At 46.9% G+C, this 24,620-nt stretch overlaps 1 protein-coding gene across 1 annotated transcript; it reads left to right on the forward strand.

Moving 5' to 3' along the window:
• Positions 1-2,019: 2,019 nt before the first annotated feature.
• Positions 2,020-22,650, forward strand: LOC309335232 (uncharacterized protein). The gene is made up of 12 exons (XM_081850106.1): positions 2,020-2,134; positions 4,128-4,620; positions 5,646-5,757; positions 7,309-7,394; positions 7,683-7,809; positions 8,737-9,555; positions 14,641-14,900; positions 15,480-15,593; positions 16,524-16,650; positions 17,361-17,444; positions 19,121-19,207; positions 19,987-22,650. Exons 2-12 carry the CDS (start codon positions 4,198-4,200, stop codon positions 21,561-21,563), a joined length of 3,816 nt encoding a protein of 1,271 aa, XP_081706232.1. The 5' UTR covers positions 2,020-2,134; positions 4,128-4,197; the 3' UTR covers positions 21,564-22,650.
• The last annotated feature ends 1,970 nt before the right edge of the window (positions 22,651-24,620 follow it).

The raw sequence follows: 24,620 nt of genomic DNA on the forward strand, positions 1-24,620 counted from the left end.
CCCGTTTTTCAGTCCCATTCCTGCCAACCTAGCCGTTCGAAAGTGCAAGTAGATAAATAGGTACCGCTCCAGCGGGAAGCTAAACGGCATTTCCATGTGCTGCTTTGGTTTCGCCAGAAGTGGCTTAGTCATGCTGGCCACATGACCCAGAAGCTGTACGCCGGCTCCCTCGGCCAATAAAGCGAGATGAATGCTGCAACCCCAGAGTCAGCCATGACTGGACTTAACTGTCAGGGGTCCTTTACCTTGTAGCAGGAAACACCCCCCCCCCAATCATTCAGTTTGTACAAACTTCACTCACACTCACACTCACACACTACATACGCTACGCTTCTGTTATAAATTCATAGAAAATCAACCATACATCGGATTTGCACTGTTCCACTTTTATATTAATCCATGAAGGAAGGACTACAAAATGGGGAAGGTTTGATACAGGGCAGCCATAATCCCTTCACCATCTCAGCACATCCACAGGAGCCCTGCCCAGTTTCTATGCCAACCCTGATGGTCCTAGACAGAAGACCATCAAGATCGCAAAGAACTTGCATATGGGAGTGGATTCAGCATGGACTGAAACAAAGGACAATGATCAGATCTTCCCTCTGGGGGCAGGAAACTGCAAACTCCCCTTTGTCTCCTGGAAGTGACTCATGGGGAGGGGGAGAGAAGGGAACCAGCCAGGTGACAAGACACTCAGGTTACCACCAGCTCCTCCCTCAACCCCTCCTTTCTGTAATGTATGCATGATGTTTCTGGGGGTGGGCTTGACCTACAGGATGAGAATTTCAAAAGTTTTTATAAGACCTTGCACACCATTTTTCTGTGTCTTTCCTCTCACCTGCAAGTGAGGGGGGCACCCTGTTGCAACGGTCAATAAAGGCCAAGCCTACAGGCTGCTGATTTGCTCCAATTTACTCTGGTTGGTGTCTTTACTTTTTGTCCAAAAGAGCCCTCGGATTTTTCCGGTAACAACCTTTACCTGTGCCTTTACCTTTGAAAGCCTCCCAGAGTGGGTGGGGAAACCCAGCCAGATGGGCGCGGTAAAAATTATTATTATTACTGTATTATTATTGGGTGGGGTGGATGAGACATGAAACTAGTTGACCTCGCCTTCCATGGAGCAGAGGAGATTTGGAAAAACTTCACAAAAGGGCAACCAAAATATGATCATGATGGTGATAAAATTTGTACCCACCCCAACAGACTGGGTTGCCCCAGCCCCTCTGGGTATCTTCCAACAAAAGCATAATAAAGGATCACACATTAAAAACTTCCCTCCACAGGGCTGCCTTCAGATGTCTTCTAAAAGTCAGATCTTTTGTTTATTTCCTGACACCTGATGGGCGAGGGGCACATCATGGCCCTTCTGGTCCCCCACTCAGCTCTCACCAGGGATGTCAACTTGAATAAAATATGGGGGGGGGGACTCACGTAACCCCCCTCCCACACACAACTGATCACATGATATGGTGCACACCATTTGAATGGCAAAGCCCATCAGCTTGGGGGGAGGGCTGGCCCCCTCAAATATTTCACTGGGGGGGGGGACGGAACCTCCCCAGGAGTTGGCTCTAATGGCTCGCACCTGCGGCTCCTAGAAACGGCCAGCAGCAGCCACATCTTAGGAAATGGGCCGGCTAAACCAGGTGAGGGTGGCCGATGGGTTTCAAACCCTCAGTGAGTTAGGGGCTTCCCCTGCATGAGAAGTCGGGCTCTAGCAACCCAGAGATTTTGCTTGTTTTTCTGTCACCCCCTTCTGGATTTTGGGGGGTGGGAGTCCATGTTCCCAAATGGAACAGCACTCCAAGCACAGGAGCATTGAAGGCCATTTGCTATTTGCACCTATGTTTCCCCTCTGCGCGGCTCCCGGGAGCATAACGGTGCGTAAAGGCGAAAACAACAACCCTGGGGAGCAGGCAGCCTGTCTTGAAGAGGGAGGGTTGCAAGGCAGTGCAAAGCCCCACCTCCCTCGAAACCTCGCCAATCCCCACGGCGACTCCTGGTAATAATGCAGAGAGACAGAGAGAGACTGGCTAGTTTTGCATTCCTAGAGAGGCCCCTGTCTGCGGGTCGGGGAGGCACTTCCTCCTCCAGTTTTGGGGCGGTGGAGGGAGGAGGTTTTTGCAGAGAGGTAAGGAGATGTGATGTGGGGGGTGGGGGGGTGCACGCATGCAATTGCATTCATGCATTTGGGGTGGGGGCGAGCCACGGATGCACAGAACGCAATAAGGTTCCCAGGATTCCCTTCCTGCTAAAAGTTTGGGGAGGGGGGCAAGACTGAGCAAAGGCCCAGCTATGTGCGGGGAGGGGGAGAGCCGCTGCCAGTCGGGGGGGGGGAGGCGGGAGGACTGTCCTGGTCAAGAGCTAGCAGTTTGTCCTCCCCTCCCCGTGTAACTGGTATTTAAATATTTTTTATTTTATGGTTCTGGGGTTTTGCATGCAGTTGGTCCACAGAAGCCCCTGAAAAGCTCTTGATGCTCCCAGAGAGCGGGGGGGGGGAGTGTGGAGAGGGCAGGAGGATCCCACCACCATCCAAACTCCACTCCCCAGGTGTTGGTTTCCTAGGGAACGCCATTCCCCGTCATTCTGTGGCTCCTCTGGGAATGCACAGAGTTCCTGGACCCTGCGTGCGTTTTGACACAGTCTGGTCTGGTCTGACCTCAGGGACCTGGCTTTAAAACTGTTCTCAATATTGTGCTTTAATGTTGTAACCTGCCCCAGGACCTTAGAATGAAGAGATGGTGATGATGATGATGATGATAAAAAATATTATTCATACCCTGCCCATCTGGCCGGGTTTCCCCAGCCACTCTGGGCAGCTCCCAACAAAATATTAAAAACATGATAGAGCATCAAACATTGAAAACTTCCCTAAACAGGGTTGCCTTTAGATGTCTTCTAAAAGTCAGATAGTTGTTTATTTCCCTGACGGGAGGGTGTTCCACAGGGCAGGCGCCACCACCAAGAAGGCCCTCTGCCTGGTTCCCTGCAACCTCACTTCTTGCAGTGAGGGAACCGCCTGAAGGCCCTCAGCGCTGGACCTCAGTGTCCAGGCAGAGTGATGGGAGTGGAGATGCTCCTTCAGGTATCCTGGGCCGAGGCCGTTTAGGGCTTTAAAGGTCAGCACCAACATTTTTAATTGTGCTCGGAAATGTTCAAGCATCCATCTGTCTCGAGTGCGCCTCTGGGAGTGAAGTCCAACTGTGGCATTAGCGGCACCGAGAGAAGTGACCTCTCTGGGCACACAGATCCGAGTTCTCTTTCTCCCGGCATCTGTGGCCAGAAAGGGTTGATGAGAAGGCCTGTTGTGTCAAGTTGCAGCTCAGTGTCTACAGCACCTCCTTTGCATGCAGGAGAAGGTTCCAGTCCGGGTTCATTCCCCAGGCAAGGCCGGGAATATCCCCTGGAACCCTGAAGAGCTGTTGCTGCCAGCCAGTGTAGGCATTACTGAGCCAGATGGTGCAATGGTCTGACTCAGTAGAAGGCAGCTTCCTCTGTCCCTAAGTCAGTGGCAGGAATCAAATGCAGAGCGAAGGGAGGGAAATACAGTTATTGCACTCATTGAGGGTTCTTAGCGCACTGAGTCAGCTTCTGAGTTACAAAGCGTTCCTCATTGGATGAATATTTTTAATATATACGTATACACTGAAGAAAACACACCTGGTGAGAAGAGGTAAAGGTACCCCTGACCATGAGGTCCAGTCGCGGACGACTCTGGGTTGTGGCGCTCATCTCGCTCTATTGGCCGAGGGAGCCAGCGTTTGTCCGCAGACAGCTTCCGGGTCATGGGGCCAGCATGACTAAGCCGCTTCTGGCGAACCAGAGCAGCGCACGGAAATGCCGTTTACCTTCCCGCCAGAGCGGTACCTATTTATCTACTTGCACTTTGACGTGCTTTCAAACTGCTAGGTTGGCAGGAGCTGGGACTGAGCAACGGGAGGTCATGGGGATTCGAACCGCCAACCTTCCGATCGGCAAGCTCTAGGCTCAGTGGTTTACACCACAGCGCCACCCGCGTCCCTGTGGTGAGAAGAGAGTGATAGGTAAATGGGAAGGGAATGGTGCAAAATCACCTGGTCAGTGGCCTTCCCTGATTCTTGGGGGGTTTGTTTTCTTTCCTGTAGGAGAAGCTCAGATTGGCAGCAGGAAATGCCCTTGTGGAACTGAGACATTGCCTCTTCCTTCAGTTCCACAATGGAAGTGTCCAGCCGGGCAGGGGAGCAAGCAGAAAAAGACCCTCACCCCATGCAGTCTGAATGCAGTGGGAGATGCTGGGAAGGGACTGTGCAGAAGATCCTGGATAAGGCAGATACCAGCTCAGATCTTTGGCGCCAGCGGTTCAGGGAATTCTGCTACCAGGAGGCTGAGGGGCCCCGAGAGGTTTGCAGCCGACTCTACAGTCTTTGCCGCCAGTGGCTGAAGCCGGGAAGGCTCACCAAGGCCCAGATGCTGGACCTGGTGGTCCTGGAGCAGTTCCTGACTGTCCTCCCCCCGGAGATGGAGAACTGGGTCAGGGAGTGCGGAGCGGAGACCAGCTCCCAGGCGGTGGCCCTGGCAGAAGGCTTCCTCCTGAGCCAGGTGGAGGGGAAGAAGCAGGGAGAGGAGAAACAGGTGAGAGTATTTTCATTCAAATAGTTTAGAGAGTTAGAAAATGCATGCAAGAAGATTATATTCCAACATGCCCAGCTGAATGATGGGGATGGAGAGACTCCTTCATAGTTTAGCTTCATACTGCATGACAAAGTCCTTCGTTTCATCTGTCCTGAATCTTCCAACATTCAGTTTCCTGGGGTGTCCACGACTTCTAGTGTTATGAGAGAGGGAGAAATAAATGTTCCCTTCCCATTTTAAAGCCCTATACAGCCAAGGACCCTCGTACCTACGGGACTGCCTCTCCTGGTATGTCCCACGGAGGACCTTACAGTCTTCAAACAAAAACATCTTGGAGGTCCCGGGCCACAGGGAGGTTAGGCTGGCCACAACCAGAGCCAGGGCTTTTTCAGCCGTGGCCCCGATCTGGTGGAACGCTCAGTCCCAAGAGACTAGGGCCCTGCAGGACTTGACATCTTTCCGCAGGGCCTGCAAGACAGATGGAGATCAGCCTCCTTTCACAAGTGGGAGTAGGGCTGATATTTATTTACTTTAGATGTGTAATAATATCTCCTAGGCATTAATGTATGTTTTGTGTCTTGCTAAGTCCTGACCACTTGCGAAAGGTCACTAGTCAACTTACTTGTTCCCTTGTGCCTTAATTCTCTGCTTAGTTTCTATTTTTCTTATCAAAACACAACAAATTTGGTGAAAACTACTGCTTTCTCTTCTCCCTCTCCAGGCGATGTGCCATTAAACATGTTTAGCTTATAGCAGGGGTAGGTGGCGCTAATTCAGGACTGCATTGGCGGGTCTTTGGCTAGTCTCACATTGCAGGTGGATTTTGCTCCAGTAGCCTTTAGAGCTGTGGCTCAAGAGTCAGTTTATCTGATGCTGCTGAGAACTTAAAGGTTATCCGTGTCTTACGTAACGAGACACCATTGCAATCTTGAAATACCCAGCACTTGTAAAAGTTTCTTTCTCGTCCCTTTGCAAACTTCACAATCTTTGCCTAACTCCTCTTTCCCTTTTTCCGCCTGCTGTTTTAGGAGGTGGGAGAGTCCAAACTGGTCCCCAAGACCAAGAAGGCTCCCCTGGATCCCACACAGAGGCCGTGGCTCAGGTGGGTTGTGGAAGAGGGTGATGGAGACGCCACCCCCCCAGGTAAGGATTATTATTTTTTTATAAAATAATATTTATTGGAGTTTCAAAAAATTACAGAAATAAAGAAAAGAAAAAGAAAAACAAAAAATACATAATACAGAAAAAATAAAAACAGTTAAAAACAAGTCCATCTTTCTATGTCTTATCTTTTATTTGCTTATTTCCTTGACCTCCTCACACCTCCCTTTTTTGTATTCTAGTTCAATTAGTTATTTCAGCAAATCCTTTCCATCTTTGTTTTTTTCTTACTAATTTATCTTAATATATTGTAACTTTACATTCTGACCTGTTGACAATCCATTTTTACTTAATCCTTTACAACATTACAGCTAAAACCACATAACTTCATTCCAGCATCCTTCTAACATTCCTTAATTTTACAATGTTTCTGTAGACCCCCCCAGGTAAGGATTAATAGGGATCAATTTCAGCCTGATCTGTCCCTTGATGGTGTTAGCCACTGCCGGGTCCTCCCTTTTTTCCAGCTTGTGATAGACATTTGGGATGGATAAATGAGAGCACCTCTTCATGTAGCACACATTTGTTGTTTTTTTGATAATAATTTTTACTAGTTCTCATTTACAACAATCCAATCCAATAACAGCCTCATTATAACAATGCCAAATTATAATACAATTAAAAATACCAATCATTGAGATGCCAAATTATACAATTTAGGTGGCCCTCTGCGTGCTAGAATTAATGGTTTGATGTTTCCCTTTCTGTCTGTGTTCCAAAGTCTTATAAATTTCATTCACGCTCCATTCCAGGTAAAGGTAAAGGGACCCCTGACCATTAGGTCCAGTCATGACTGACTCTGGGGTGGCGGCGCTCATCTTGCTTTATTGGCCGAGGGAGCCGGCATACAGCTTCTGGGTCATGTGGCCAGCATGACTAAGCCACTTCTGGCGAACCAGAGCAGCGCACGGAAATGCCGTTTACCTTCCCGCCGGAGCGGTACCTATTTATCTACTTGCACTTTGACGTGCTTTCGAACTGCTAGGTTGGCAGGAGCAGGGACCGAGCAAGGGGAGCTCACCCTGTCATTGCGGGGATTCGAACCGCCGACCTTCTGATTGGCAAGTCCTAGGCTCTGTGGTTTAGACCACAGCGTACCAACCCCTTATATCGCATCTGCAGTTTTAATGACTTCCATTCGTACTGGCGCATTGAATAATTTCTGCACCTACAGATGAAGCATTCAAACTCCCTCCTTCCTGTGTGCCTGTAATATTTCTTCCCATCCTTGTAATTTATTATGTGTATCTTTTGTCAATTGTTGTTGTTCTCCTGCATGCCTTGGGTAGGGCTGGTGTCCCATTGCTGTTTCAGAAAATCTCCATTGTTTTACAGCTACAAAAGTCACACTGTCCCAATAAGTTTCCACTTTTCCCCATCTTTCTCTCAGCCCGGGAGGGGGAGCAAGCTGTTGAACTTCAAATAACTCAGTAATGAGCCTTATCAACTTCTTGGCAACTTCTTGAATGAGCCCAGGCAGCTAACGGGATCAGATGTCTGCAGAACCTGTCTGCTTTTTTTTCTTCCTCTCAGGTGGTGAAATGATCTTGGAGCCTCATTCTGGTTCTTCCCTTCTTTGGGATAGAGCTGAAGCAGTTGATGTGCAGTCCATGGATCAGGTACGAGAAAAATTGCTTTCAGGGACACATTCATAGAAAGTCCAAACCCATGGACTGCAGGAATCACAGCCAAATAATCCCTGACCGATGGCAGAGATTGGCCGAGGGGGGTAGCAGCAAAGACTGGGCATCCTTTGTGATGCTTTCAGAGACTATCTACTTGGAAGTTTTTTGAATGCACCTTAGATCTTACAGGGGAAATTTTAGGTACCTCCACCTTTTTTAACTTAATTGCTGGATTCTTAACATTGCCCATGGAAAGAAAATATTTTCCTTCTCTCCTTCCAGGGTGTGGTGACATTTGAAGAGGTGGCCGTGCCTTTCACAGAGGAGGAGTGGGCTCTGCTGGATCCCGACCAAAAATGTCTGCATAGGGAGGTCATGGAGGAGAATTATGGGAATCTGGTCTCCTTGAGTAAGCAACCCTCTTTGCCTTCTGCACATCTTATGGCCTAGACTGTAAGCTTAGTTGCTAATACAGTGGTACCTTGGTTCTCAAACTTAATCCGTTCTGGAAGTCTGTTCCAAAACCAAAGCGTTCCAAAACCAAGGCACGCTTTCCCATAGAAAGTAATGCAAAATGGATTAATCTGTTCCAGACTTTTTAAAACAACCCCTAAAACAGCAATTTAACATGAATTTTACTATCTAACGAGACCATTGTTCCATAAAATAAAAGCAATAAACAATGTATTGCAGTCACACAATCAGTCAATCAGTAGCTGAACTGGGTTCCACACAGTCACAAAAACAAAAGAGCCACAAAAACAAAAACGCAAAATAAGTGGCAAAAACAGACAGACCTTAGCGTAACACTCAAAAAGGAGCACATTCGGCTTCCGAAAAAAGTTTGCAAACAGGAACACTTATTTCTGGGTTTGCAGTGTTTGAGTTCCAAGTTGTTTGAGTACCAAGGCATTTGAGAACCAAGGTACCACTGTACGGAGTGAGCCCCCTTCTGCACTTTACACTACAAGCACTGGCGGAGGAAGAGGAGTGCGGGGGGAGCGTAGTGCCCCCGGCAGCGTGATCCTGGTGAGGTGCCATCGCGGCTGCCTCCCTGCCCATGCTGGGTGCCACACCCCGCAGGCGGCACGCCACGCCCCCAGGACATGCGTCACGCCCCGTGGGTGGCATGCCACACCCCCGGGACACGCATCAGCCCTGCTCCCACCTGCTTTCCGCCCCCCAGTGCTGGAGCATGAGGTATTGTACCACTTTAAACAGTAAAAGCTTCTTGAAAACCAACACCTTACTGTTTAATGAATACCACAGTAAGTAGGGTTTCTTTCCTGATTTGAAAGATCCATTTCTTACCAGTTTTCCCTTTCTGTTCCTCCAGGGGGTGGGAGAGGAAACAGAGAAGCGTGTGAGCAGCAGAGCAGGAAAACTGAAACAAAGAGGAAGCTTGTTGATTTCCAGAGCTGTGATTGCTCAGAAATCCGAGTACATGAAGGGTGTTGCCAAGCAAGCAAAAGGAATAATATTCCGCTACGTGAAGATGGCGCAACTGGCAAAGCGGGCGTTAGAGCACACCAGAGAATCCACACAGGGGAGAAACTGTATAGATGTGCCGAGTGTGGAAAGAGTTTCACCGAGAGCACGAGCCTAGTGAGACACCACAGGATCCACACGGCGGAGAAACCATATGTGTGTGCGGAGTGCGGCAAGAGCTTCACTCTGAGCACAACCCTGAGAAGGCACTACAGGATCCACACCGGGGAGAAGCCGTACATGTGCTCGGAGTGCGGAAGGAGCTTCAGCCAACGAACGAACCTGATCTCCCATCAGAGGACCCACACCGGCGAAAAGCCCTACCGATGCTCCGAGTGCGGCAAGAGCTTCAGTACGAACATAAGCTTGACGTCGCACCAGAGAATCCACACTGGGGAGAAGCCGTACACGTGCTTGGAGTGCGGAAGGAGCTTCGCCGAGAGCACAACCCGCACAAGACACCAGAGAATCCACACGGGCGAGAAGCCGTATCGGTGCTCCGAGTGCGGAAAGAGCTTCAGCGTTACTGCGAGCCTCGTGAGGCACTACCGGATCCATACCAGAGAAAAGCCGTACACATGCTTGGTGTGCGGAACGAGATTCAGCCACATGAACACCCTTACCTCGCACCAGCGAACTCACACGGGGAAGAGCATTCATACAGGTTAAAATAAAAATCGTATTAGAATCATGGAATCTTATATTTGTGTGTTCTACTGACGGAAGGTACTCTAAGATAAAATTTAATTGGGCCACAAATCTCTTGCTGGAAGGAAAAGAATATGGTGGCTGTGATAAGAACGCTGCAGAGATTCTGTGATTTGGAATGGAGTACAGTCATACCTCGGGTTGAAGTAACTTCGAGTTGAGCATTTTCAGGTTGTGCTCTGCGACGTCCCGTTAGTAACAGAGCGCGTTACTTCTGGGTTTCGCCACTTGCGCATGCGCAGATGCTCAAAATGATGTCACGTGCACGCGCAGACACAGGTTGCATTCGCTTCAGGATGCGAACAGGGCTCCGGAACGGGTCCCATTCGCATCCAGAGGTACCACTGTATTAAATCTTCAGCACGTTCGAAAACTGTCCACCTTTTCCAAGGCTGAGGGGGCAATGGCGAAGATCTGCGACATGTTTTACCAGTGAGACAGAATGGTTTCTAGCAGGCTGTCACCTGTTCCGAGACATCGAAGCAAGGGATGGAGAGATAAGACCTCTGAGAAGCTTCGAGATTCAGTTCTGCCCAAAGCCACGATGGGAGAAAGCAACATCTGAGAAGTGAAAGAGACAATAGCATATAAGGAGAGAAGGAATCTCCATGGACATAAGTTTTCACACGCATGGCAGAATAAAGATAATAGTTTGAGTTCTTCACTTGAAGCTTTATAAATTTATATAATGTAACATCATGAATGGAAATAATTAATTATGTAGCTGCTGACTGAGGGATTGTTATTATAACTGAAATGTAACTGACATTAATGAAGGTCATGGAACGCAGCGATATAAGATCGGAAATGCACCCAAACCACCATGCAGGGAGCCACTTTAATTAAAATGTATTAATTGGAAGTTGATTGGCACTTTGATAATTGGAAAACTAATTTATATATATATATATATATATATATATATATATATATATATATATATATATATGCAGGTTTTGGTGTCCTCGGGTGTCTTCCCGTGTAAAAGTTGGGGTGTCTAGGCGACGTTTCGACGAGGTCTCACTCGTCATCTTCAGGCTGGTGCTTTCGGCTTCTTGTTACTGGAACAGAGCAGGATCTCAGTGTTTGAGTTCCTATAAATACTGTAGAGGGGGTGTGGTGTATAGCCTCCAATGTTCTGGGCAGAGAGGAAGTTCCCAGGCTAGTGTGCCTTTTCTTCTTTTGTTCCTTAATTACTTGAGAGATATCTTGAGTGATTTCTTGAGTGATATCCTGAGTACCACTTAGGTGGGTCATTAGGTGTGGATTAGTTGTTAAAGTCTTTGTGTCTTGACCTCTTGAACTTTGTGAAGAGTTTTCCTGAGAAGATGGCTGTACTGTACTTAGTTGTGCTCTGGCTTGGCTTCGTGTATAGGGGCGAGCTGTGGTTTTGTGGCTTGTGTCAGCCAGATCTGTGTAGGGATTGCAGGGGGGTGCAGCATCCGGAGGTGCCACCATGGATTGGCTACTGGATGGTGTCTGTAATTCATCTGTGGAGAGGGTCTGGGTTTGGGTCTGGTGTGGTTGATTGGTGTTGGCGTTCTGTGTGCCTCTGGATCTGGTGTCAGTTTTTGTGGGGAGGGCTAATTTCCAGATGTCTGGCAAGCGGGATGTGTCGTCACGCTTGTTCATGTTGTGAGGGTGTTTCTCTATCTCGATGGCTTCCATGATTATTCTCTTGTGGTGATGTTCCGTGTTAAAGAGCAATTTGGAATCTGCAAAATTAATTTCGTGTCCTGTTTCTTTCATGTGTTGGAAAAGAGAGGAAGTTTTTTCTTCTTTTTTGACGGCATTCTTGTGTTCTGCGATACGTGCATTTATTCGTCTGTTTGTTTGTCCAATGTACGTGGCTGGGCAGACTTTGCAGGGTATTTCATAGATCCCTTGGTTTTCCAACTGGATTTTATCCTTGGGGTTTCTGAGGATATTGGCTATTTTTTGGTTGGTGCAAAAGGCTGTTTTGATATTGTGTTTATGGAGGAATTTTTGCTAATTTTATTTCCTCTCTTTTCCAACACATGAAAGAAACAGGACACGAAATTAATTTTGCAGATTCCAAATTGCTCTTTAACACGGAACATCACCACAAGAGAATAATCATGGAAGCCATCGAGATAGAGAAACACCCTCACAACATGAACAAGCGTGACGACACATCCCGCTTGCCAGACATCTGGAAATTAGCCCTCCCCACAAAAACTGACACCAGATCCAGAGGCACACAGAACGCCAACACCAATCAACCACACCAGACCCAAACCCAGACCCTCTCCACAGATGAATTACAGACACCATCCAGTAGCCAATCCATGGTGGCACCTCCGGATGCTGCACCCCCCTGCAATCCCTACACAGATCTGGCTGACACAAGCCACAAAACCACAGCTCGCCCCTATACACGAAGCCAAGCCAGAGCACAACTAAGTACAGTACAGCCATCTTCTCAGGAAAACTCTTCACAAAGTTCAAGAGGTCAAGACACAAAGACTTTAACAACTAATCCACACCTAATGACCCACCTAAGTGGTACTCAGGATATCACTCAAGAAATCACTCAAGATATCTCTCAAGTAATTAAGGAACAAAAGAAGAAAAGGCACACTAGCCTGGGAACTTCCTCTCTGCCCAGAACATTGGAGGCTATACACCACACCCCCTCTACAGTATTTATAGGAACTCAAACACTGAGATCCTGCTCTGTTCCAGTAACAAGAAGCCGAAAGCACCAGCCTGAAGATGACGAGTGAGACCTCGTCGAAACGTCGCCTAGACACCCCAACTTTTACACGGGAAGACACCCGAGGACACCAAAACCTGCATTCCTGTACCCGTGAAAATCTACGAAAGCATATATATATATATATATATATATATAAATGAATTGAGGTCCATTTGAAGACCAGCACATTTGGTTGGCAGAGTTCAGTGGGAAAGGATTTCCGAAGCTGTGGGGACCTCCGTAAAATGGCCCTATCCCTCAATTCCACTAATGTGATATTTCTTTTTTTTTTAAAAAATGAATATTTATTGGCATTTTCAAAAACCACACAAAAACAAAAATAGACCCCAAAAAAATAAAATACAAAAATCCAAAACTTAGAAAACAATTAAAAACACATAAAATTTCAGTTACTTATTTTCATTTAACTTGTTTCTCAGACCTCCTCGCACCTCCCCTTCTTGTATTCCAATTTAAATTGTTAACTCAGCAAGTCCTTATTACTTATTTCTCAACTTTGACTTAATAATTTATTTTAACATGTTGTTGTTTTACTTTTCCTCTTTCTTCCCTTTCCTCAATTTATTTTTGCAAACCTTATTTTCATTTAATTTAGACCATTTTAAAAACCAATTTTAACTTATCCAAACTTAAACATCAATACTTATACATCATTACTCATTCTTAAACATTTTTCCTAAAGTCAACCAAAATTTCCCTTCCACGACTTTCCCAATTTCCATACAAATAGCAAAACAAAATAACACTAATGTGATATTTCTTAACCCAAGCTAGTACGGTAACAGCTTCAAGCAAATCCCACCCCAGCTCTTCAGGCCTTTGTCTTTTTCCTTGGCGAACACTCCCTAGCCCAGGGGTCAGCAAACTTACCGCGCCTTGGGCCGGTGTCTCCAGCGCTGATCGTGCGGCGGGCCAGAGGGTGGGGGAGCGTGTGCTCATATGCGTGCGCGCACCCTATCTCCGGCACACTCCCGGGTTGGAGGAGCACCAGAAATAGCTTGTGCACACATGTACGGGCCTCCTCCGACCCGGATGTGCACTGGAAATAACACTTGTGCATGTGCAAATAACACTTGCGCATGTGCACAAGCTATTTTCGGTGCTCCTCCGACCCGGAAGTGGGCAGTGGCGCGACGCAGCGCTGGTAAGAGTGGGCGGTGGCAGCGGGTGGTGGTGGTCGTCGCGGGCCGGATAAACGGGTCCTTCGGGCCTTATCCGGCCCAGGGACCTTATGCGAAAAGCACAAATCAACAGCATTTCAAAAACCATTGCCAAAACTTTCAGGAAGGATCCCAGCAGAAAGTAAGTAAATAGTCACCAAAAGCGCAACCCCCAACACCATGCAGTTGCCTGCATGACTCTAAGGGGGAAGAAAAGGCTAAGGCGTAAACCTTACACAAATCCAGACTGGAGCCCCTAAGACGGTCAGATGGTGCCTTGCATGTCTCCTTCCAGGCAACTCCGGACGCCAAGCTGGTGCCAAATGTGTTGCTCGGCTTTCCTTTGTTTGGGCAAAAATACAGGACAGGGTAGGATGGTTGGAGGGCATTTTATTTTATTACAATTTATTTCAGCCTAACAGAACAGGTGGCGCTGTGGGTTAAGCCACAGAGCCTAGGGCTTGCCATTCGGAAGGTCAGCGGTTCGAATCCTCACGATGGGGTGAGCTCCCGTTGCTCGGTCCCTGCTCCTGCCAGCCTAGCAGTTCGAAAGCACGTCCAAGTACAAGTAGATAAATAGGTACCACTCTGGCGGGAAGGTAAACGGTGTTTCCATGCATTGCTCTGGTTCGCCAGAAGCGGCTTAGTCATGCTGGCCACAGGAAGCTGTACGCCGGCTCCCTCGGCCAATAAAGCGAGATGAGCGCCACAACCCCAGAGTCGGTTGTGACTGGACCTAATGGTCAGGGGTCCCTTTAGCCTAATTCCACCATGCAGTTGGTGCTGTTGTTTAAGCTTGCTCTGCAACTGGACCTAACGGTCAGGGGTCCCTTTACTTTGCCTTTAGCCTAATTCCAGACATATGGCAACCCTAAGTCCTATGTTGGGCGAAAGATTCCTTTCCAAATCTACAATTCTCTGATTCTCTGATTATTGAATTGTAGAGTTGGAAGGGACCCCAAGAGCCATATACTCTAAACCCCTTCAGTGCAGCAATAAGAGAGATTAACTGATCGATTGCAAAACAAAATAAAAAAATTCCTTCCAGTAGCACCTTAAAGACCAACTAAGTTAGCTCTAGGTATGAGCTTTCGTGTGCATGCACACTTCTTCGGATACACTCCGATCGACTGATGGATTGCAGTTTGCAATGTATTAAGCGAGCTAAACGCAAGGAAGAGCTCATCTGTCACTCAGCTTCCAGCTGTGCAAAGAACTGGACTCTGTTTCCTAGAGAGGCAGGATGTTGTAACAAAAGTGGAGGGTGGTGTTGGAAGGGGTGGGCAGACAGACAGACAGGCAGACAATAGTGAAAGGCAGGGAGGGGCAAATAGGCTTGATCAAACTCCCTCGGAGAGGAGGAGGGAGGCTGAAATGCGGAGCGGACAGCGGATTAAGAAAGAGGTGCGGGACGGTGCAAGAGTGAAGGGGCAAGGATTTGCTTTGGGTGCAGGAGGGGAGAAGGGGTAGTCCCCCCCTCTCCATATGCCCCCCCGAAACCTATAGAAGGGAGGGGTGCTCTGATGCATTGCATGCAACCCGGGTTCAGAATCGCTCCCCCAACAGCTGCGTGGGTTTTGCACCCCAGGAGCCTCGTCCCGCCCATCGCCAAGTAAAATTCATGGTGGGGGGAGAGCAAAGATGCATAGGTCTGTGTGCAAAGGAGACACCCCCCAAGGTTTAGGGAGAAACACCCCCTGCATGATTTCTATTGCACGATCCTATTAGAAGCCCCACCCCCAAATACGGAGCTGGGAGTGGGTGGGGGGCTTGGTGCAGAGAAAGCAGCCTTGCTGGGACGGGGAGGGCAGAAGAGGAGGGGGCAAGGTGCTCTTTCGCCCTGCCCGCCCCCCCCCTAAAGAAGGAAAGGACAGAATTACCATCCCAATGCCCCCAAATTGCGCAATAGGGTCCCTTTCCAACTCTACCATCCTGTGATTTGGGTGTTCCTTTTCTGAAGCTTTTCCAAATCTTTGATGACAGGGCAGCCCTGAGAGTCTCAGAGGTGGCCAAGTTTTCAGCAGCATGGAATCCGTGGGACTTTCTCTTGCTTCTCGGGATGAAGTGGGAGGAGACCCTCAGGTGCAGCGGCCTCAGGTAAGGGAAGGAGAACTGGGATGCAGGAGGGAAGAGACACATACAGTGGTGCCCCGCAAGACGAACACCTCGCAAGACAAAAACCCGCTAGACGAAAACGTCTTGCGAGTCTTGCGAGTTTCCCCCCCCCCTTTCTAAGCCGCTAATAGCGCTAATCCGCTAAGCCACTAATAGGGGTGCTTCGCAAGATGAAAAAACCACAAGAGACTCGCGGAACGAATTAATTTCGTCTTGCAAGGCACCACTGTACCATTTTCAACAGTAGTCAAACATACTTTTACATCTTATTCCATTTTTTTTTTACTTCTATCAGTCCTGTCTGAAAATTTTCCAGTCTAATCTCTCAGTATGCATTTCTTATCTTCCCTATTACATTCCAAACTCATAACCAATATCTATTACCTTTTTCTACTTGGTAACACTTCGTATATTTCTCCTTACAAAACGTCTTGTAGTCCTACTAGCGTACTTTGTTGATTACAGTTGCTCTTCAAATAATTCATATACTTCTTCCAATCTTCTGTAAATCTCTGGTCCTGCAGGTTTCGAATCCTTTCTGCCATTTTGTCCAATTCTGTGTAGCCCATTAATTTCGTCTGCCATTCTTCTTTCGTCGGAATTTCTTCCTGCTTCCATTTCTGGGCTAACAATGCTCTTGCCGCTGTTGTTGCATATAAGAACAGTTTGACATCTTGTCTGTTAATGTCTTGACCTATAATACCAAGTAAAAATGCTTCTGGGTTTTTTTTTGCTTCTTCTTTTTTTTTTTTTTTTTTGCTTCTGGGTTTTTTTAAGAATGTATATTTCAACATCCTTTTCATTTCATTATATATCATTTCCCAGAAGTTCTTTACTTTCTTACATTCCCACGGCACATTTCATGTTCTAGGATCTAGGAGAAGCTCTGTTTTCTTCCTCTTCTTCTTCCAGGCCCTCTTGACCTTTGAGGAGGTGGCTGTGTTTTTCACGGAGGAGGAGTGGGCTCTGCTGGATCCGGACCAGAGAGCTCTGCACAGGGAAGTCATGGAGGAGAATTATGAGATGGTGGCCTCTCTGGGTAAGAATTCTTTTCTGCCCCTTCTTGATTGATAGGTATCGTCGGTGTGAATCTGCTATTTTTGCCACTTAAACCTGCAGTGCAGTGATGCTGCGATGAAAATGGGCGTCTAGGCCATGTGTGCTGCATAAGAAAATAAGAGCCCTGCTTAATAATAATAATAATAATAATAATAATAATAATATTACTAGATGCCTGTAGGAAAGCCACAAGCACAAGCAGAAAAACACACTGGCCTGTTCCTGCGGTTTCCAACAACTGGTATTCAAACACACACCTTCTTTATTACAGTCCAAAGACTGGTAAATAGGGAAAACCTCTGTGATAGGGAAAACATTTAATCTACCTTTGGTATATTGTCTGTGATAACTGGGCACTGACAAATTCGTAAGATATGAAGGTAATTGAAAACCATGCCCATACTGAAACGGTCCGCAGGTTACTTGTGATCGAGAGCGAAGATGGCTGCGTTCAATATTCCGCAGCCCATAGGTATTCGGAAGCAATAGGCAGGTGGGACTTTGGTTTGATCCAGCCCAGCTCTTGTTTTAAAGAGGAGAGCTGGCCTGCAGGTTGAACCTCCCCTTCCATCTGCCCAGCTGTTTCCCCAAAGTTAAATGTCCGGCTTGGCTTTCAAATAACAGCTGCCTGGAGGCGACCTGAAGTGTTTAGTAGTCAAAAGTAACAGCCTTCCTTGTTTCCCTTGACAGAATCAGAGCTCAGTTCCAACTGGGGAGAAGGAGAATATCTGCTCATCCAAGACCTCAAAGAGGAGGAGGAAAGGACATTAGCAGGTTAGTCCTTAGGTGTGTCATTGGGCTCTTTGTGGAACTGACTAATTTATCTCCTGTTCCCAATGATCCTGATGATTTTGCCCCTATTACTCTATTTCACTTGGCACCTAATCATAGCTCAGTTGGCTAGAGTGCAGTGCTGATAATGCCAAGGTTGCAGGTTCGATCCTGGTACGGGACAGCTGCATATTCCTGCATTGCAGGGGGTTGGGCTAGATGACCCTCGGGGTCCCCTTCCAACTCCATGTTTCTGTGATTCTACAGTCTCCAGCCTGGGTGCTTCAATATGACAGCAGGCCAGGAAGAAAGGCAGATTTCATGCTAGGGATCATTAGGAAAACAACCAAAAATAAAACCGGCAATATCACAGTGCCATTATATAGACCCATGGGGCAGCTGCATTGGGAGCACTGTGCCTCAAAAAGGATATTGTAGAGTTGGAAAAGGTTCAGAAAAAGGGCAGCCAAAACAATCAAACAATGAAGGCAGGGAAGGTCCTGTGTGAGTGTCTGGAGGTGGTTGGAGGATGGATGGCGGCTAACAGATCGAGGTTGAATCCTGACAAGACAGAAGTACTGTTTTTGGGGGACAGGAGGAGGGCAGGTGTGGAGGATTCCCTGGTCCTGAATGGACCAGGTGCGCAGCCTGGGAGTCATTTTGGACTCACAGCTGTCCATGGAGGCGCAGGTCAAATCTGTGTCCAGGGCAGCTGTCTACCAGCTCCATCTGGTGCGCAGGCTGAGACCCTCCCTGCCCGCAGACTGTCTCGCCAGAGTGGTGCATGCTCTGGTTATCTCCCACTTGGACTACTGCAATGTGTTCTACGTGGGGCTACCTTTGAAAGTGACCCGGAAACTACAACTAATCCAGAATGCGGCAGCTAGACTGGTGACTGGGAGCGGCCGCCGAGACCATATAACACCGGTCTTGAAAGACCTACATTGGCTCCCAGTACGTTTCCGAGCACAATTCAAAGTGCTGGTGTTGACCTTTAAAGCCCTAAACAGCCTCGGCCCAGTATACCTGAAGGAGCGTCTCCTCCCCCATTGTTCTGCCCGAACGCTGAGGTCCGGCGCCGAGGGCCTTCTGGCGGTTCCCTCATTGCGAGAAGCAAAGCTACAGGGAGCCAGGCAGAGGGCCTTCTCGGTAGTGGCGCCTGCCCTGTGGAACGCCATCCCATCAGATGTCAAAGAGATAAACAACTACCTGACATTCAGAAGACATCTGAAGGCAGCCCTGTTCAGGGAAGTTTTTAATATGTAACGCTGTACTGTTTTTCACACTCGATTGGGAGCCGCCCAGAGTGGCTGGGGAAACTCAGCCAGATGGGTGGGGTATAAATAATAAATTATTATTATTATTATTATTATTATTATTATTATTATTATTATTATTATCATCATCATCAAGGGGAAGAAAAGTTGCTTTATTCCCTTCCCAGATGTTTGGCTGTTCTCTCACCCCACTCTCTGATATGGGATTTCTGAATACTTTGTGCTCAAAAGTAACAAATCATGTCATTTTTTAGAATGTATTTTACTGGTTTTCCACAATAGTGAACACAAGCAAAACAAAACTTGCAATGCAGGTTTCCACTTTGTCAGTTACATCAAATAAAATTAAAGTAGATATGGAGGCATTTCCACACCAACCATGTCTTTTTCTCCCCCTGGAAGAACCAGACTTCATTTCCTGTTGGGAAGAAGGAGAAGATGAACTTATCCAGGGCCCCAAAAAAGAGGTGGCAGAGGAGACATCACCAGGTAGCTGCTTAGTTGTGGAAATCGTTGTTAAAGATAGAAGAGCGAAGCACGTAGAAGGACAAGCCTTGTGGAAGCAGGGCCAGCATGGCTTCTGCAAGGGAGAGTCCTGTCTCACAATCCTGTTCGAGTTATTTGAGTATCAGCAAGCTTATAGATAGATAGCAGTGATCCCATTGACCTAGTGTACTTCGGCTTTCTCTTTGTAAACTGCTTTGAGGGTCCCCCCCAAAAAACAATCAAGCAGTGTATAAATTCAACAAAATAAGCAAGCTTTCAACAAATGGAAGAATCATGGAGATTTTCCTGGTGTAGCAAAGATGAGCTTTTAATCACTGCATCTTGCTTGGGTTTAACTCGCACAATTTCACCAGCCTTTCCCTAGCCACGTAGGGTTGAAATTGTGCAAGTTGTATTCACGTAAGATACGACTGTATGGTACTTTATGGTACCCATTTGTCAAAGAAGTACCCTCCGAATTCTTCCAGCGCCTCGTTATTTCAAGCCTGGCTGCTAGCAAAAGTGGACATTACAGGGTTGTCCAATTATGGCTCTCATGTTGTGGGTTCTGATCCAGGGATCTCCTACCGACCAATCTCTGTTTTAGTGCTGCCACCCTCTCCAATAGCTCTTCAGCCTCTGTGTCTCGATGGCTACTGGACTCGGCGGGTCATGATAGGGATGTTGAAATAAAGGGAAGCAGCCAATTGCTTTTGATATGTTTTGAGACCCTTAGTTCCTGCCTTGCACTACTAACAGGATTTCTGCCCATCTCCAAATAGGTGGGCAGGACAATGAGGATTTTGTACCTCCATCAGAAGCCATCAAGCCTGAAGTAAGAGGGGAGACCTTTGGAAGCAAAAGTCACAAGGAAAGCCAGAGGAAGACTTGGAGGAAGACATCCACTGCTTTTCAGGGTGCAGATGTCCACAAACTCCACATCCCCCATGGAGATTGTAAAGGAAAGAGGAGGAGAACGTGCCCGGCATGTGGGAAAATATTCAAGTTTAAATCAGATTTAAATAAGCACTTCAGAACCCACACAGGGGAAAAGCCATATACATGTAAGGAGTGCGGAAAAGGCTTTAGCAATAGCGGTAACCTTAAAAAGCACAAGCTACTCCACACAGGGGAGAAACCATATAAGTGCATGGAGTGTGGAAGGAGTTTTACTCAGAGTGGTAGCCTGACGATACACTACCGAACTCACACGGGGGAAAAGCCCTATCAGTGCGCCGAGTGTGGAAAGTGCTTCAGAGTGAGTTCGAAGCTGACTTCGCACTACAGAACTCACACAGGGGAGCCATATAAATGTGCAGACTGCGGGAAGAGCTTCAGCACGAAAGGAAACCTTTGTAAACATCAGAGAATCCACACGGGGGAGAAGCCGTATAAATGCACCGACTGCGGGAAGAGTTTCAGCAATAAAGGAAACCTTTGTAAACATCAGAGAATCCACACAGGAGAGAAGCCATATATATGTACAGAATGCGGGAAGGACTTCAGTGACAGCACGAGCCTTACTTTCCATAAAAGAATCCACTCAGGGGAGAAGCCGTTCAAATGTGTGGCATGTGGGAAGAGCTTCAGGATGAGCTCTGGCCTTACCACTCATCAGAGAACTCACACCGGAGAGAAACCGTATGCGTGTGTGGAATGTGGAAAGAGCTTCCGTGAGAGACCAAGCCTCGCTTACCACAGAAGGACTCACACAGGAGACAAGCCACATAAGTGCGCCGAGTGTGGAAAGAACTTTGCCGAAAGGTCAAGCCTGACTTTACACCAGAGGATTCACACGGGGGAGAAGCCGTACCCTTGTGTGGAGTGCGGAAAGAGCTTCCGAACCAAAGGAAACCTTTGTCAACATCAGAGAACGCACGTAGCTGAGAAGTCCTATAAGTGCCGGAAGTGCGGAGAGGCCTTCAACGACAGTGCGAGCCTTACTTTTCACAAAAGCGTTCACTCGGGGGAGAAGCCGTTTCAGTGCATTGAGTGCGGGAAGAGCTTCCGGGGCCACTCAAGACTTCTCTCCCATCAGAGAATCCACACAGGGGAGAAACCATATCCGTGCGTGGAGTGCGGGAAGAGCTTCCGTTGGCTCGAGGTTCTCACTGCTCACAAAAGAACCCACACGGGAGAGAAGCCGTATAAATGCATGGCATGTGGGGAGAGCTTCAGAAACAGAGGGAGCCTTTATAAGCATGAAGGAATCCACGGGAGGGAGAGACCACGCGCTTCATCCTTCCCTGACACAACTGCAGATGCCACGGCGCCTGCAGAGACTTTCCATTGCGTGCCCACAAGGCTGTCCCCTCCCCAAGGCGCAATGTGCAACGTTTATATTCTCGTTTTCCCTTGACATTTCTAGGAGGGCTGGGAATCCGCCAGTGGCTGAGCCATTGAAGCTGGGGGGGAGAGGGGCGCAGAAGACAAGGGCGGAGGGGGTCCCTCTGCAGGGAAGCCTGGGCCCCAAACTCCCCTACATGGCAGGAAGAATTTTCGACTGCCGGTTTCGCCTGGGGCAGTCTTTTTAAAATCATTTTTATTGATTTTCCAATAAAAAAAACATCCAAATAATATAGCCAATCATAATACTCCAATTAAAATAAAAAACTAAAATAAAAAAAGACCAAATTATAATTCAAATTATAATTATTAATTCTTCAGGCCTCCCCACAGTCTGGATCTCTAAAGCGTATCTCCACATCTCAGTCCTGCCTCTCCTCATCGTTCCATATTTTTCACGTCTTGGTTTTGATGCTTTATAATTCCTGTCCACGATTCTCAATCGTGTCAAACATCATGTACTTTCATCCGTCGAATACAGCTTTGTTAGTATATATTTTTCCGACTGTCTTTTTATCAGCGCAGCTTCCTCCGGCTCCGTTCCGATCCGGGATGTTGTCCAAATCTGTTATCTGAAGTTTAATGGCGCAGCAACTCCCAATCATTAATTGTCCAAACCTTCCTTTTGAGCTTTATTGAACCAGTACCTTCCAAGTTAAGCAGACCTGTTTGCAATATTACAATGTAGATAAATGTATTCCACAAATATCAGTCACTTGGCAATCAATCAGCCTTTGGAGACTTTCCCCCCTCCAGGCCTGGGGCAGTCTTGAACTTGTCCGCATAGTCTATGGCATCCTGCCTGGATCTGCTGTTTCCATGGGCCCAAGGAGTTGAAAGCAATTATTATTATCATGACTGCAGTTATTGAAGGATTGGAAGGGACCCCCCAAGGCCATATAGTCCAACCCTCTGAAATGCAGGAATCACAGCTAAAGATTCCCTGAAAGATTCCTAACTTTCATTTAAAAACCTTCAATGAAGGGAAGCCAAGGGAGCTTATTCCCCTGTTGAATGACTCTTGCCATCAGAAAGTTATTCCTAATGTTTACTCGGAATCTCCTTTCCGGCAGGGTGGATAAAAAGCAATTTATTTTTTAAATAAAAATAATATTTTTTTTTATTTAAATCAGGTTTTTTTAAAAAAACTAAAATCAGATTTTTTTTTTAAATTTAAATTGGATTTTTAAAATAAAATGCTTTGGGACAAAAAATCTTTCTAAAGATAGTTTTCTATTTCAGTTATATTACAGTCCAAAGGCTATTCATCAGGAAATAAGGATTTGTTGGGTTTCCCCCCAAATTTTTTTATGGGTTTTCCAAATTTTTAACAAGCATAAAAAACAAAAAACAAAAAAAATTACAATATAAAAAACAAACAAACATACAAACATTTATCCTAGCTATTATAATCATACTTTTATTACCATTATTAAATGACTTCCTCAAATCCCTCTAGCTGAGTAGGAAATAAGGATTTGTTTTAAGTTTTTCATGTGTGCTAAAACTCAGTCTAAGTTATTACGGGAATGACTTCCAATAAAGTACAGCAGGAAAGTTGCCCAAATATAAACAGTTATCTTATTAAACCTCACAATAATCTCATAATTATCTAGGTGTTTCTAATAGTGCAAACAAATCAGTAATTTTTGATATAGCTGTAAAAAGTACTCTGAAAATTTATTATTCCGAAAACAAAACCTGCATCTGGTTGTAAATATTAAGATTATACCAGCAAAAATGATTCTTCCTGTAAAAAAACGATTGAAATCAAATCCACCCTGCTGTCTGGTAATTTGAATCCATTGGTTGAATGTGGAAGGACTACTTTGGAAGGGTGTTTTTAAACTGGGGTTGTGTGGCCATATGCCAGGGATTACCGTATTTTTCCCTCTATAACACGCAGATTTTTTCTCCTAAAAAGGAAGGGGAAATGTCTGTGCGTGTTATAGAGCGAATGTGTGGTCCCTGGAGCCGGAAAAAACAGGCAAAAATCAAATCGCGATGCTTCAAGGAAAAGGGAAAACTGAAAAGAGGAAGCGGCTGCTTTCCTGCATTCTGCCTCAGGGTCTTACTGCCCACCCTCCTCTGTTTCCTTGCTGTGTTTGCTGAAACGGAACAAAGAGCAGGGAAAGCCCCTCCCCTCCAGGCAAGCTCCGGTGCTGCTGGGGGAGAGGGAGAGAGAGGGGGGAAGGGAGGGAGAGAGAGGGGGGGAGGGAGAGAGAGGGGGGAGGGAGGGAGGGAGGGAGAGAGAGAGAGAGAGAGAGAGAGAGAGAGATGGCTGGCTTGGGTGGGGGGAAACTTTTGCCTTTCTTTCCTCCCTCCCGTTAAATCCCTCTCCTGCATTCTTAGCCAGCTGCTTCTCTGCACACCCCTCTAATGTCCCTTCTTTGTTTTTCCTTCGCTCCCCACTTAAAATGTGGTTACAAAGCATAGATCCACATGGATCCTCAGGATCTTTGCATTGGGTCACCCCAAATTCACCATCAGATCACATAGCATGTCCATGGCTACAGCCTGCACCAAAAAAATCACGCACCCACTGTTGCCTGGGGCTGCAATGGTGCAAAAACGTGGTTACAAAGCATGGATCCACAGGAATTCTCAGGATTTTGGCATTGGGTCACCCCAAATTCACCATCAGATCACATGTCTGTGGCCACAGCATGAAGCCCAAAAATGATACATCCACTGTTTCATTCAGAATGTTTTTTCCCTTGTTTTCCTCCTCTAAAAACGATGTGCGTGTTATGGTCAGGTGCGTGTTATAGAGCGAAAAATACGGTATTTAGCTGTGATTCCTGCATTGCCAGACGGTTGGACTAGGTGACTCTTAGGGTCCCGTCCCCACCCCCAGAAAACAAGGAGATGAACGGGCAACCTTTTCCGGAATATATTTGTACTGCGAGGAGATAAGTGATCTAACTTGGTCATCTCTTCCTGCCTCTGTTTACTTCCCTTCTCTATCTCTTCTTAAAGTTCTTTAATGCCCGAGAGCAGCCTTTAATGCAGGGGTAGGCAACCTAAGGCCCGTGGGCCGGATGCGGCCCAATCGCCTTCTCAATCCGGC

This window comes from Podarcis erhardii (genome assembly GCF_964252035.2).
Source record: "Podarcis erhardii genome assembly, chromosome: 2".
NCBI classification, from domain to species: domain Eukaryota; kingdom Metazoa; phylum Chordata; class Lepidosauria; order Squamata; family Lacertidae; genus Podarcis; species Podarcis erhardii.

Excerpts from the sequence above, each read along its gene's own strand:
- LOC309335232 (XM_081850106.1), top strand. The coding sequence starts at position 4,198 with ATGGAAGTGTCCAGCCGGGCAGGGGAGCAAGCAGAAAAAGACCCTCAC. Across the intron at positions 9,556-14,640 it reads GAAGAGCATTCATACAGGTT|TTTGCAATGTATTAAGCGAG; the intron begins AAAATAAAAATC and ends GATGGATTGCAG. Across the intron at positions 15,594-16,523 it reads CTCAGGTGCAGCGGCCTCAG|GCCCTCTTGACCTTTGAGGA; the intron begins GTAAGGGAAGGA and ends TTCTTCTTCCAG.